The following is a 15,799-nucleotide window of genomic DNA, read 5'->3' on the forward strand; positions in this document are numbered from 1 at the left end:
CGGTGCTGAGATATACATGGTGCTATGCACAGAATACAGGATTTTGAATTGCATACGCTCCCTTATCGCCTAAACACACAGACATCCATCCAACAAACAAATGTTCACATCAACATATTACCACACATATGCTCCAAATCAACTCGTTTTTGCAAAGGTGAACACTGCGTATTATATCATGCATAAAAGCGAAGATGTGAAAAGCATTCGTTTTTCTTACACTTGAGACACAATTCACAACTGCACCAAGAGCGATTGGGAAACATGGATTGTGAGAACTGCAATAGCAATAACTACAATAACTGACTGCCTTTAAATAGTATAACTTCTAATTTCATAGGGATATGTATTTTTAAACCCAATTTAGAAATAATGCAATCTACATAGCGTGACATCCTGCTGTTTGGCAGATTTAAACTTCAACCTGTTTTTAATCAAGTATTAAAACTGGGTATTGTACATTGCATCATTAAAGTGATATGCATTGTCGCAAATTGTAGTACAAGACGGAACAGCTCATTGACATTGAATTATGCAGATGCAAAGATATTTTGCCGTTCGTGCAGAAGACATGACAACTCGGTAAAACTGGGCTTTACATTTCTCGCACAACTATGTGCGAGAAATGTGTCATCCAAAATAAGGACGGGTCAAGGCAACCGAAAGCGGCCTGCACGCAGCTTCCCACTAACTTATCCAACGGAAAAAGGCATGTAGGGTTCTTAAAGATATAACCCAACACAACCGTGCTTATCGGGTCACCAACGCGTTAAACCATCCAAATGTGTTGCATTTGGTAGTGTGGTGGTTTACGCGTGCATCCCCGTCCCTGGGCTTAAAGGGTCTGAACGCCGCACACTGGCAGTGCTGCTATGTATGAGCACCGCTGTGCATAGCAGTCTTTAAGCAGCGATTTCATGCTATTACCGCAGTCGATTTCCTTTGTAGGTGTATGTGTTTGTACGCATACGACCCGTACGAATGTTGTCTCCACAAAATGCTCGGTATATTTGACGTTTAGGCCTTAAAGCCAAACATCTCATGGTTTAAAAGGCGAGCTAACTTTAGCCACCTAGCTAACTGAACCAATATCTGCAATAATAAAGTCAACAAAACATCGCGACGACGGTTTCGTTTACCAAGCAAAAACACAGATACAACGGACAGTAAAACCAATTGTCAATGCACCGGGTTACGTTACCTCCTGCTGTTAGATCCGTGTTTTCTGCGTAAACCCAATCAGAATCCTTTCGTTTTGTTAAAATGTACTAAGATCGATTATCTTTTAGCATTGCTAGCTAGCGCCTCCGTCAGGATCACGCCACGCCCACTGAAGAATTACAACTTCGCCATTGGCTCAAGGGTACCAGTGACGTTATTCGCCGAGGTGATTCCAGCGAAGTCGATGGTACGTTTTGTTGATTGCCCACTGGATGAACCAATAGCAAAGACACTAGGTACTCACTGCTGATGCTCCACAATCATGCTCGCCTACACGCCCTGCACGTAAACCCTATTTTCATTTTGGAGCTTACCCTCGTTTTTAAATTGGAGAATAACTATTTAAATTAAATGCTGGCGTGGTATCCCAATTATCTCGGACAAGATAGTTATTGTATAACCAAAACTACGCAGTACCAATTACTTTTTAAAAATGATCCAATACCTGCAAATTAATGAACACAATCATGTTTACATTTTTATTGTATAAAAGACTGAACGTGTACATTTTTGCACCAAAAAAGTGCAAATAGAAAGCATCCTAAACCTACATATCAAAACTAAGAGTGGGACTAAAAATATACAATTTAAGAAAATATACAGTTTCCAGTCAATGCAAATCTTTGTAAATATTTGAGGTATTACCAATATCTGCAACCATTAGCCTCAAAGCTCAGCTCATGGGTCCCCAAAGTGCACTTAACCCGAACAACTCAAACATCAAAAGCAGTTAGAACCAACATTGAAAGGCTGATAGACTGCTGGTTAAAGTAATATATTGCAAGCAAAATACATGTAATATATGTTCCCGATTGGTACAATGAGCTTGGCTGGTGAGCAATAACGAGAACCTGACAGCTGCTTTCCTGTTGCTTAGTTAACCATACATTTTGAAAAAAAACGGCTTAAAACCTACACTAAACGGAATGAGGACTGTTCCAAATACAAAAAGTGAGGTTAAACTTAAACATTCCCGTTTTATTACACTATTGCATACGCCGTTGAATAAGGGTTCCATTAACTCTGTGGTTCCCCAACTAGGTAATGAATAAAACATCCTCCAGGGACCCAAGAACTAGAACAAATTCCCTCTGCAACGGAAAATATGGATTCAGTATCAGATTTATATTCAGCTCCCATATTCAAATAAATTTGACTCTTCCAGGGTCACGTTCTACAGCACCACATTTCCCTCTTGAAGCCTTTTGCATGCTGACCTTGGTCAGACTCTAGCCCTTGGTTTAACAGCAGTCAGTTAATGCAAATGCATGAGGGGATGGTCACAGTGGGATAACATTACTCTAGAGTGGTAGACAACTTTTAGTAATCAAATGCATGCAACTTTTAAAAAATATTCAAATTCTATAAAAGTCTAAAAGAAAAAAAAAAAAGTATAAACATTGTGAAACAACAAATTGATTAAAGGAATATAATTCAGATTATGTTCAGACAACTTCATACAAATATGTAAATGGAATTTGGACAGTGCTTTCAGATACATTTGGGTTAATCGCAAACAAATTTGTGCACAAGAAAAAAATAAAAAGGTATGCTGAAATTATGTTGAAACTATATGCTTCAAATCTATGGTCAGGGACAATTGGAACATTTAGAACGTTTGAATATCTGCCCACATTAACCTAGTTCTGGAAGCTGGCAGTGTAATTCAGACCACTTTGAGATTACAGCCATAAATTGGACTAAAGGGATGAAATCTGCCAACAGTGAATGCTTGAGCAACATAAAAAAGGAAGAAAGGACAAGGCATTGAAGAATAAATACAGGCAAGGAAAAAATTCCCCAGCACCTGGCCTAATGCACAGACGAACAACCATGTGATCCTTTAATTATAAACAAGAACAAGAACAAATAAGAACAAGAACTTGATTGCAAAAATCTGGTATCAATTTGCATCCAAAAACGGAAAGACCGACAGGGTTAACGTTTAGATAGCTCCATATACAAAAAAACAAAAACTGTACAAAAATTCAATGTCTAAGAAGTCAAGTTTGGCAACCACCTGGACTTGCTAGAGAGGCGTACTGAGGGAGTGTGGTTAACACGTAGAGGAACTTTGTTGTACTGCAACCATGAGTTACATTATGGCAAACGTGGAGAGGTGTGTTTGTTATTGTTAAATGACAAATAATGCCAAGCAATGTGAGGTTAAAAAAAAAAAGAGGCATCCGTAACGGAATAGGAACATGTACAAAAGTTTCAAATGCAGTTTCAATGAAAAGATAACCACACTTGATAACAAAACCGCCAAAAAACCTGGAAAGTAGAAAGAATTAACTGGAGATGGCGAGAAAAATCCACCCAAATTACTTAAGTTTCATTGTAAAAAATATATATTAAGAGAAAAAAATGATTCTTTGTTGCCTCTACTGAACGTCTCCCCTTTTTTCAGTTCATTGCGCGTCCTTCTGGAGCAGAAGGTGTGATCATCGTCCACTGCTGTATCCAGGGAAGAACTGATTCAAAATGACCTGCAGTGGATTGTTGACGTTCATGACGTAGTTCTTGCCCAGGTCGTGTCGGCAGGCAGGGCAGGTGTACACGTCGGCCCTGAAAGACCTCTGCAGACATTCCTGGAATAGAACATATTTTTGTCAGCATCCAATACCTAAACATGATCCCCGTTAACCCATCTGCTCAAAATCAGCTGGTCCTCATCCATATTTACCATGGAATACACTTCCTGCACTACAACGGTTGGCAGCAGATCCCATGATAAGCGGATGCAAGTGAGATAGCAGCAGATCCTACCTTGCAGACGTTGTGTTGGCAGTCTGTGGTGACGGGCTGGTAGACCACCTCCTGACAGCAGATGCACAAGAACATTTCTTCCACCTTGTTCAGGAACTTCTGCAGAAGAAACATCCCACAGTATTGTTACACACAACCTGGAATACATACAAATGTTTCCCAACCTATATATATAAAGTAATTTTTAATCAATCAATTCACAAAAATTTTGTTCAGATTATTGCTGAAAATGGCTACCAAAATGTATACCGACTGCCTTTAAATAGAAATGACGACAAGTCATTATTGGCCCAGCCTATAGCCCAGCCACCTGTCAGGTGTGTGGTATAAAGTAATGGGTTCTTACCGGTCCCAGCGCCAGCGACTGCTTGGCCTCGACCCAGATCTTCTTATTGGCCTCGTCCTTCTTAATCAGGGACTTCTGCTCCCCGGTGAGCTTGTAAACCTCCACCTTCATCTTCTTAGGGGTTCCTTTGGCCGGGGAGGACTTGGGCGAATCTAGCAGACGGATCACGTAAAGCACACGTTAGAAATCCAAGCGCATGGCTCGTTTAAACCCCATGTTAAAAACTAATTGTGAAACACCCTTCCATTAGACTAATGCTATTGAACATTTATTGGTCACAGATGGAACCAGTGGGGATGGTAGGAATCATAAGTCACCGTTATAATCAGCATTGCTGTGAATGTGAATAGAAAAAAAAAAAAATCTTGTAGTTGCATGCTTTTCATTTGTTTGTTGGAATTGTTTTTCATTGAAATATCAATGCTTATTTAGTGGGGTAAAAGTGGAGAAGACCACAGCCCAACTGTCCTGTTATGGCACTTTATCATTAGGGGAATGGTTAAACGCTATGGTGGTTCCAATAGCCTGTAATCTCATCCCCAATAAAGTGCTGGTACTCATCTGGCTCACCTGTACCCTGAGATTTCCTCTTCCTCTTGCCCTTGGTTGGGGTGTCCTCCTCTGGCTCACTCTTGTTTTCCTTCTCCTTCTCCTTCGCTGCCTGGGTCTCAAGATACCCTTCTGGATACTGGGGAGGACACACACGCATTCATTCATTTGACTCATTTGCAAAGACTTGCAAATTACATTCAAAATATACATGTAAATCAAGGCATCCTCAGCCTGCTGGGTTATCTCTTTAAGAGGGGCCTTGGAGCAAACCAGTCCAATATTTACATCCAAATACATTGATTTGGTATTCATTCAATAAAAGTAGTAGCCATGAAGTCCAAGGGGAAGTGAATAACCTGTAGTTCATCCAACAGCCTATTGGGGGCTCACAGTGGTTGGATTCAAAAATACAGGTCCCAGACGTCCTGTTTGACATTCTACATTAATTAAAAAGTTAAGGACTGAATTTTAGTGCGTTTCGGCCATAGAATAAGGGTAGAAATTGATATGCAGCCTCACAGTAATGTGCCCAATATGGATATTTTCAAGTGGTGGTTTCAAAAAATATAAATAGAGTGCAAGAAATGGTGGCACCATTAGCTTTCCTCATAACAGTTTTGCTTAAACCGATGGGTGACATCCCTTTTAAACAGTCACGAATTGACTGCTAATTCCTACCGGTGTACTTTCTACACCGCTGACCATCGCCCCGTTCCTGGTTCTACCTCCCCAGGTCCAGCTCAAGCATCAGCCAATGACGTGTGCTCACATTCATGGTGAGCCCCAGCTTCTTGACGCGCTCCTTGCCGTCTCTGGTCCAGGGTGCTGGTTCGTCATCGTCCCTCTTCAGCAGGTACCGCCACACCAGGAAACCAGACTTCCCCTTCTCCGGCCAGTATTTCACCACCTAGGAGATACAAGGGCAGAGGTAAATTGACCACCAATGCTAAGGATGTTCGGCCTCTTTTAAAGTTAACAGCATATATCTTAACACGTTGTGAAGTGCCATTAGTAATGTTTTAGACACTTTGCAGAACAGGTTAATCTGTCCACAGAACGTTAAGATGCATGTCCCATCGAGCTTACAACTGACTAAAGGCCTGGTCGTTATGCTTTGCAAGCAGCACCAAATTAAAAATAAACAGCACATCCAATTTATCTACCAGGTAGCTAGCGTAACAACATATCACACCCCTCTGAAGACGGACATAAATATCACCGATAGAGACCTGGTTACAATACATGAACCCATCACAAAGACCCAGAACCACAGGACATGCTGGTAACAGTTTGGCTCCTCCCCCAACGCTTACCTTGTAGATGCCGTCGTAGCGGTTGCCGTCCTCTGGGCTGTATTTGCTGTGTTTGCGACCCTTGGAGCTGCGGATCACCCGGACAGACCTGCCAGCCTTCCAGTTCTTGGCCTCCGCCCCGTCCTTATCGTTCACAGGCGTGTTGCAGTTCAGAGCCAGTGCCCTGGTAACGAAACCGAAACAAAAAGTAAGGACCAGTATGACCAACCGACAACTATGTATTGGGCGGTTTATTATAATATTAGTGGCGGTAAAAGTGGTACAATACAAGGAACAGGTACGTGAACCCAAGCTAGCGGCTATAGGAACCCAAGCTAGCGGCTATAGGAACCCAAGCTAGCGGCTATAGGAACCCAAGCTAGCGGCTATAGGAACCCAAGCTAGTGGGTATAGGAACCCAAGATAGCGGCTATAGGAACCTAAAATAGCAGCAATAGCAAACAGCAACTACACACCTGTTCATGTTGGTCAGTTTTTGGTCACATGACTGTTCGGCGGTCCTCTTGTTGCCGGACAGATCCCGTCCTCCAGATCCAGTGTAAGTGAACTCATTACCGTCATCCTAAAACCGGGAGCAAGAACACAGATCATCAGAACCAGGTCCACTTAAGTAGCCCTACTTTCTTTGCATTGAGGCTCATGCCAGTTTAAGAAACAAATATCAAAATACCAGTATTTGTTAACTCAAAGTAAAAAAAGGTCAAATAGCCGTAAATAATCGTATCCAAAGGGACTGACTAAATACAGGCCCTTGGGGGTTTGGCATCTTGTTTATGAACCCTTTCAAGCAAGCTGTGGTTAGCAAGGAAGTCATCCAAGAACTTGGCTGAGAATCAGCAGCAGAGCAACTATTCTAACCAATAAAGCTTTATTGGGAAAACGCAGACAACCAAGTCAGACAATTACTTCACAAATGTCCAAATATTATCATGCTAATTCGGGGAGACGTCTAGCTAAACTGGAAGTACATGACAAAAACTCACAGGGTTGAGTGTTTGATTCCCACCTATGCCAAGAATGCATGAGCCTACTGTACCCAAGATGCTTCAGATAAAATAAAATCCTCCAAACTGCATCATTAAAATCTTGATTATAACAAGTGATAAGCTTGCTTAGCGCACCACGTCATCCTCGTAGCCTCCTGCTAGGACCAGGGAGTAGGCGCCATCGTTGCTCCTTCCATGGATACCGGCGACATGGGGCCGGTGGACACCAGACTCGCTCACCTTGACACGCGGAGAAAATACACGGAAAGCTCAGAAGAAACAGGCACTTTGACGGACAAGCGGTCAAATGGCTGTAGCTGCTTAAAGATAAAGCAGCTTTTGACTCAGTCGTTTAAATATATAATGTTTTCGTCGTTGCTATTTAGATGAACCGTATGAAATCAAATTATGATAGTAAATGAAAAAATAATGCTTAAGGCAAATTAAAACAAAGCAAACATGGCCCCTAAAGATCCTCTTTTCAGGCATTGTTAAAAGTAACCAGTCACTTTAATGACAACCAGATGTCAGCATTAAAGGAAGGGAAAAAAACAGCTACGTGATGATAGGATAAGAATTGCCATTTCTATTTAACTGCCTTCAGAGTAATCACTTCCTCCTTCAGCTCTGATGGCTGCCACTTGCTACGAGGGTCAAGTTGACTGACCTGCACCCTGAACTTCCACTGGGACCCAACTGGGACACAAGGCACTGGGCCATAGTGGTTGGACGGCACGATGGTGCATTGTTTAGTGCGACCCGCACAGGCCATGCCCTGAAAGTAGAGGAAAAACACCCATTAGTTGGTTTGATTCTTAGAAATAACATGTTACAGTAGTCATGTTTTATCTGTAAATGTGTCAGGGAAACTCACTTTGCCCCAGTCTCTTTGGCTGGAGGAGCTGGCCGAGGCCATTTTGGACTTCTTTTTGCTGTCCTTCAGCTTCTCACCAGCCCTCACCACCTCGCTTACATCGTTACGGCAACTGGGACAATACCTGAAATAGACCATCACATGCATATTACTAAACATGATGTACACAATAATATAAAAGATTACATTTCGATAAATGCACCCCTTACAAAACAGGAAAATGTTATTATACGACGAAGTCCTCGACAGTTTTTCCTTAACATACAGAAACCCCCTAGCCCCCTCTGAATATGGGCGGGTCTGTGATGTACTACTAAAAATAAAGTCGACTTCATCAGCACCACTTTTACAATTGACCTCCATGACGCTGATTGGAAGATTCGCCCGTGCAGGTTATAGCTATATAGTATATAGTATAGTTATAGAACCCCGACTCACCAGTCCTCGTCGTCGGGGATGGACGTGAGCGGGGGGTCCAGGCAGTACATGTGGAAGGCCATGTCACACTCGTCGCACAGCAGCTGCTTGTCCGGGTCCTGCTTGATGCCACACACGTGACAGTTGCACCAGCGGCAGTTCTTCTTGGGGTTGTCCTTGCAGTGCTTGCACTCTGGCCCGTTGGACCCTGAAGAACCGGGGAGATCGGGGTGGGTCAGCACAAGAACTTGAAACCCGTCTCATGCTGCCCCCAAAGAGAATATGCGATGAATATCGCCACCATTTTCCACAAATCCTTACTCTTCAGCGGGCTTTCCGATCCTGGCGCCGAGTTGTCGGGACCCCCAGCCTCTTCGATTTTGTAGATCTCCGTCAGGAACATGATCCGACAGTCGTTAAGGGAGTCGCCAGCCTCACTGCAGAGAAAGATTATAAAACCATCTCAGTAAAAAGGATCGTTCAACAGGGACGCAAAAATGTTTTGCTATCAATAAACTTCTTTAATGTTTGTTTAAAAAAAAGATACTTTGGGTAAGGGCAGTGGCATTATGAAGTACTTTTCCTTTCAAAGTAGAGCACATTCTAGACATACTAGTTATACTGGATGGTTACACTATATCTGGAAAAAGAAAGGCGAACTGTGTCAACAGCAGCCATCACACCACTCGTGGTGTTGAACCGTATTCTCTCCCTTGGTGCTAACTGTTCAATAGGGCATTTTTGCTGCCCTGCAAAATTGAAGGGGGGTAAATAAGAGCCTGTACATTTTTGTCAAGTTGAATGCAGACTCTGACATGAATGGACGCATCAGTCATCTTATGTTTGTCCAAGCCATTTTGTTGTTCTCATAATGATGGACGTCTCACGCTCATACATTATGGGCAGCCGAAACCTGAGTGCCAAAGTAGTACCAAATAAAGCGTTCAAATCCTGAATAGAGATTTTTATACCTACCTAACAAACGTATACGAATATACGACAATTTGGACTCATCACTACTACGGACATGTGACAATCAGCCAAAAGAACTCACCAGCTGAAAATGCATCAAGAGAACAGAAAAGTCCAAAGTTCTAGGTTTTAAACTTCAAAATACAGAATAGTTTGAGCTCAATTTCTAACACGATAATAACACAAAACAGGTTGTTTCTCTTGTCAAAAAGATTCTGCCCCTTCTTCCCTCTGAAGCGACCAAGCCAAGCAGCCCCTCACCCGAGCAGGATCTTGGCGTGGATCTCATGCGCCGTCCGGGTCTCCTTCTTCTTGTTGATCTCGGCGTCGTACCAGTAGCCCCGCTCCTTGGGATCGTCTGGGTTGAAGTTCACCATGACGATCATGCCGGGCTCCAGCTGGTGCCACTGGTAGACTGTGCGGGCGCGCGGCCGGACGTCCTTGGCCAGCAGCTGGACCACCCCGTTCTCTGGGTAGCTGAGGTGAAGGAGGACCCGTCAGTGTGCAGCTCACACGCACACGTTAGATTTAACACTCGACGGGCACATCGGTTTACATTCTTTAGGGGGTGCCTGACTGCGGAAACTGAAATAAATGGTCACCAATTGGATGATGCGTTACTTCCCCCCCCCCCCCCCCAAACAAAACAATCATTAACAAATATTGCAAAATGTGTCCACTAAAAGCAAACAAAGCGATACATCGACCAATGAATCACTAGCCAAGTATTTACATTTCCAATACCAACTCAAGAGTACAGATGCGTCTTACTCCTCGTATTTGACGTGGTAGCGGATGTCCTCGTCCGTGGGCGGGCCCGGCTCCTCCTTCTCTGGGGTCGGCTCCGGTCCCTTGGTGACTTTCAGTATCTGGGCCTCGAACCACGCCCCCATGTTCAGGTCCCTGGCGTCCACAAACTCATTGATCTAAACACAAAACGTCAGATTAATGAGAATACAAAGCTTTTTCCAGACGTTTTACTGTCAGTGCTTAAAATCTGCAGGTCATGGGTGAATACGCGGCATAAATGAAAGATGCAATAATTACAAAAGCATCCAACATTATGTTTTGTTCAAAGTAACGTTTATTACGAGGTATGATTTATTGTTGCAGTTTGCCCAAATGTGATGTCTCTTCCTGATTGAGGCATCCATTGATTACGCATCTTACACTCTGCTTTCTAAACCAGGAAAATCATACCACATTACAACACTGTAATAATCACAATGTCGTCACCAACCACCAAAGTCAGTCTCGGCTCGTGTTACGAAAGAGTCACTCCTCAGGTCGGGTTAAAGGTGGAGTCCCTTCTGGGATTGGGTTACCAACCACGATGACTCTTCTATTCAACCGTTAGCCAAAACACTCAACAGCCCACCGCAGACGACCAAACCCATTACCTTGTACAAGCCGAAACCAGGGTCAATGAGTTCTTGCGTATCGGCGCTGGCGGAGGTCCCGGGGGCCTGCGGGGCCTCGGGTTCCCCATGGGTGGAGCTTTTGTCAGACTCGCTCTGGGCCGAGCCACAGCCGGAGTCCGAGTCGGACAACTCGGCGTCCTTGTGCTCCTTGGCGTCTTTGGTCTTCCCCGTCTCGGCGGCCGGCGCGGCCGTCCTCAGCAGGAGCTGCACGATGTCGTTGAGACCCACGCTGTAGTCGAACATGGTGTGGCCGTCCTCCATCTGGACACAGGGAGAATTAGGTTCTGTACCAAGGCGTGGGCGTGCGTGAGTGCGTGCGTGTGTGTCTCCCAATGGACATGCTTGCAGTCAATGCCTTCAGGACCGGAATATACAATAAATCATCGTAGGAAACAAATTAATTAGTGCTCATTTGCGCAGTCACATCTCAGCTATACGATAATTGGAAATCATTAAGCATTAGAAAAAGGACATTTAGTGAATGTGGAGGGTTGCATTTATGGGTCGAGAAGGTCAAGTACAGTGAAGATGCAAAAAAAACGATTGGATTGGTTCCAAACTATGCCTGACCCTTGACCTGGCTGGTAATAACTAACAGAAGGATAAATGGCAACACAGAAGATTCAATTGAATTGCATTAGCCCTTGGGGTAAGGGGGACTTTATCTCAGTAATCCCCAACAGACTGCTCCTTCATTTGGTGCCATAGACAGACAGTCTGAGCCGGAAAAGAGAATATAAAAGACGCATTTATATGCAATATCACACAATTGAGATCTACTGCAAAACTTCCCCATTGGCTGATCCAATAGCTGCAGAAATTACGTTTTGTAACAACCCTTGGCCGATCAACTACAACAAGGCTTGCAGACCTGGTTCTTACAAATTCAGTCAACATGTTAGATATGACAGATGCCTTGTACACATAACAGCATTTAAAAAAAGGTCCCCACTACTGAAATCCACGCAAACACAATATTTCTATTACATCTGTTCATTCTGGTGTGCTGTTATGTCAGAAGCACTGTCAGAAAACATAAGAAACGTGATTATGATTTTTTATTATTTTTTGTTTTCAGCCGTTTGCAATGCAAAAATGCATTGCAAGCTCTAAAACACACACAAAGTGACTTTTGGCCAAATAATCTCATTATATCTTGCAATAGCCTCGTGTGCATTCGCATTGTGACTTGGGATCTCTGAGACAATGAGGCAACCTTAATTGACAACATTTACACAGAAAACACATTTAGTTTGTTCTTCTAATATTTAACCAACAGACGTGAATTAATTTCCGTCAACTCACTACCAAAATGACACAGCCATGGTTGAATTTGACAGGAAATGACATTACATTCAAAGTGTTTATACTGTATGTGTGCACTGAATAGTATTAAGTAGATAAAGCCTGAAATATAACCACTGGGAAGGACCTTCATGGCCCACTGCCAGATCTTTTGAGTAGAGCGCACCAATGACATTGGATAATATTTATACTGATAAGAGTGCCTATAGTTTAACGGATCATTTACAGGCATCATAATAGTCACACCATTGGAATGTCTTTGTTTACTTGCGTCCTCTTCAACACACAATGTTAAGAGTGATATAAACATGTAAAATAAACAATTTCCCAGGATTTGGGTGACACAAGTTATCAGACAATTCAGTAGAAGGCTAAACTAAAGAAACTTAAAATTAAAAAGAATTAAAATATCACAGAGGGAGGTTTCCACTGCACCTATCAGATCGTGTAGGGGTGTGGTCTGACCCCAACCACCCCCTTTTGTGTAGTTCGTACTTCCTCAAAATCATAAATCATCTGTACTGTAATGGCTCACTGCCTTGGCCACGTGAATACACGGTAATTGGTAACCCATTTGGGTAAATCTACCCCATTCAATTGGCTTGATGAAAATCGATAAACTGAGCGTATGAGAGATTGCAATGGATTTCCCCACGTTTCGGATTATGTTCGTTTCGGATTATGGATTATGTAGATAATGTATTTTCTTTGACCATCACTTTAAAAGAACACCTTTATGAGCCTCTAATTGCATACATATAGCACAAGAGCACCTTCATTCCTTCACACCACCACATACAACTTTGCGTTCTTCAAAAACCCTGCAGGGACCAGCAAGGCATGCCATGGTCATTATTCATCATGTTCAAAAACTAGGAAGACAGAATCCATGTACACATTTTTTTCAAGCCTATAACTAGCAGTCCAAAACACACTTGGACAACATTTGAATCATCAAATAAAGCTTGAATGACGATGTTGCAACCCTGCAGTCAAAACAGGGGAATCTGATCAGCACCCAACGGCTGCAACTCAACCATCCCTGGCATCCAATCCACAACCGACGGCCATTATCTGCCAGCTGCAGGTTTCACATGGCAAACCTCCAGCTCTGACTATCCTCTATTAACCACGCCACCGGCTGTGTGACCTCAACGTACCTGTTTGCCGCGGTAGAAGAGCCTCTGTCGGACGGGCTCCACCTTGAAGAGCTCCTGGATCTTGAGGCGCAGCTCGTCCACCTTTGTCAGCTTGGACAGGTTGTCCACCCGGTGGGTCTGGCTCCCGTCCATCGTCCGTACTTGGATCCACATTGCAGCTGCCCTGGGGACAACGGGGACCGTTAGAGGATGCCGTCCAGCAGCCGCGCCAGAAGTGGGCCAGGCACACCGGTTGGCGTTCAGACCCGGCCCTTTTACTTTGAGCCCCCTTTCCAGCCCGCTCGTCGATAGCCAAAGCAGAAGGATCCTTACGCGTTGACTGTTAACGCAAACGTTTGCCTCTTCAAGGAGAACAAGGCAGATGAACACCTGTTTGTTTTCCATTAATGGAAGACAGTGAAATTGCCATAATTGAAACTGGACGCCGTCTGTTTCCTTGTATTTTGGAGCCATTGTTTCCAAAATAGTACAAAAACAAGCCAGACAGCTGTGGTGCCCCTATAGCCGCTATAACAGAATCCATCCATCATCACCACAATGAAGCTGACAGCCGTTTCCTAAATCACCCATGTTAAGCAACAGAACGGCGGGTTTGAGTGTTAGGTAGCTACTGGGGTTGTGCTTAAGTTATGTTGATGGCATCTGCCTGGCTGCCATTGCTTTTGAAAATAGTATGGACGGTTGAAGTACTCACAAGTATTGCTTATTAATATTCCAAGTGGGATACAGATTCAGTATTCTATAGACTTCCCCCCCAACCTTAAAAACAAGTTGTGAATGAAAGTTATTGAACTGGCTTTCTTGTCATCTTTCGAATTTATAATAAAGGGTTTTCCATTCACACCACAGTCAGACATGACAACAGTGTCAAGGCATCTGGTGTTGTCATTTGTGCCATTGGTGCTATAAAACGTGTGCAATAAAACGGTTTTACAATGGCGGGCAAAAACTGCTGTGGCTGTTATATCCATATAACGGTCAGATTGTTTAAATTAGAAGACAAATCGAGGATTGGGATAACAATCTGGTGGAAATAAAAATAAGTCGCCGAGGCTAGTAAACAAGGGATTATCTACTAGAGTGATAATGACACGGCCTATTCAAATCTCTACTCCGTGCCTTCTGCCACTGGATGACGGTCAATAACAGTGTTCAAACGGTCATTGTGCTGCGCCTCCATCCGAGTGACCTGTCACCCCTCCAACAGTCTTTTCTGGGCGTGGCCAAGCTGATTTAAATACAGTGCGGGAAAACGAAGCGAAGGCCACTCCCACTGAGAGCACATCCGGGCGCGAGGAGCTGCTACCAAACAATGTGGCTTCGGGTTTCTGACAATAAAACACGCCATGGGACCACCCAGTATTACTTCAGATAGAATCGATAAGGTTTAATCAGTAGCTACGATTGTGTTGTAACAGAAGATGCCTTTGCGGTCTGTTTTAAACACGATTGATGTATTATACACGGTGGTCTGTGCTCGTAGCGCTCAGCTGGGATCAGCTGGTCCGACGATTTCTTAAAACCCTTCAAATGCCAGTGTGGTCGTGTTCAAACTGGTCACGTCCGTCTTTCCCCACATGTTTAGCAATCTAACCACCAAACCAAGAAAGAAAGGAGCATCTCGAAATATACAACGTTTACTACAACCACACCTCTATGGCCAAATACTGAAACTATTTTTTTTAATAGGACAGTTTCTCCTTCGCGTGTAAACGTTTTGTATCGAGAGTAAGTACACGTACTGGCCAAACTTGTGTGAAAGCGGATCGCCCATTGTATACGTTCACCCAGTAAACAGAAACACAAGGTAAAAGCGCGCACAACAGCATCACACACACGGAGCTCAACCCTCCAGCCCGGTAGCATTGACAGCGGACCACGTTCCCGACCCCTACCAGACACTTATGTGCACAAAACACGCACACGCCCGTTCAGTCATTCAGCAGAGCAGCTCCAAGCGCCCTAGTTTTCACTCGGTTGGAGAATGAACACGATGTAAAGGGTGTTGAGTTACCCGAACAATGCATTTGAATGACGAGGAGAGCCGTTCAGAAACGAGGCAGGGAGACTTTCCAAATTAGCAAAAACAGGCTAGCTAGCTAGGTCAACCGATACGATCCAACACAGTTTGTATGTTATTAAATTCAACGTAGTTCGTGGCTTTACCTGTTTGATTGTCCAAATTCTCGGATAAAGTTTATGCCGCAAGAGTTTTCCTAGTACCGCTCTAGTTTGCAAGAGAAACTCAACGCGCTGCAGAAGACAGAATCAATAGTTCTTTGATACTTTCTTTCCCCGCCCGTCTACAACTACAAGGACTCCGCTATTGGCTCGTTCTTGCTCACATGCGGCCGCTAATTGGTCAGCATGGTTGTCAATCTGTCTTGTGACCGGAGCTTAGCCCCAGCGCGCGAAATTGTGGTCTCGTGGGCACAGATCACTTCCGAGAATTTGGCGCGAGAT

At 43.8% G+C, this 15,799-nt stretch overlaps 2 protein-coding genes across 3 annotated transcripts in view; both read right to left on the reverse strand.

The window, feature by feature from the left end:
* kdm4b (lysine (K)-specific demethylase 4B) overlaps nucleotides 1-1,314 on the reverse strand; it is a 48,439-nt gene extending 47,125 nt beyond the window's left edge. Inside the window, 1 exon segment of the mRNA XM_079739954.1 lies at nucleotides 1,202-1,314. The gene's annotated coding sequence lies outside the window, so the exon portion shown is untranslated.
* Nucleotides 1,315-1,715: 401 nt separating this feature from the next.
* On the reverse strand, nucleotides 1,716-15,630 carry uhrf1 (ubiquitin-like with PHD and ring finger domains 1). 2 transcript variants are annotated; one of them, XM_079739159.1, is made up of 17 exons: nucleotides 15,503-15,630; nucleotides 13,337-13,499; nucleotides 10,851-11,132; nucleotides 10,222-10,376; nucleotides 9,712-9,927; nucleotides 8,800-8,915; nucleotides 8,500-8,686; nucleotides 8,062-8,185; nucleotides 7,855-7,962; nucleotides 7,323-7,427; nucleotides 6,657-6,763; nucleotides 6,202-6,364; nucleotides 5,658-5,795; nucleotides 4,907-5,024; nucleotides 4,337-4,488; nucleotides 3,991-4,089; nucleotides 1,716-3,812 (listed from the first exon to the last, which is right to left on the reverse strand). In XM_079739159.1, exons 2-17 carry the CDS (start codon nucleotides 13,487-13,489, stop codon nucleotides 3,666-3,668), a joined length of 2,370 nt encoding a protein of 789 aa, XP_079595285.1. In that variant the 5' UTR covers nucleotides 13,490-13,499; nucleotides 15,503-15,630; the 3' UTR covers nucleotides 1,716-3,665. The 2 variants fall into 2 exon arrangements, with proteins under 2 accessions (XP_079595285.1, XP_079595286.1); XM_079739160.1 differs by having other exon boundaries at nucleotides 13,337-13,494; nucleotides 15,503-15,581.
* Nucleotides 15,631-15,799: the final 169 nt, after the last annotated feature.

This window comes from Pollachius pollachius, assembly GCF_949987615.1.
Source record: "Pollachius pollachius genome assembly, chromosome: 7".
In the NCBI taxonomy this organism is placed as follows: domain Eukaryota; kingdom Metazoa; phylum Chordata; class Actinopteri; order Gadiformes; family Gadidae; genus Pollachius; species Pollachius pollachius.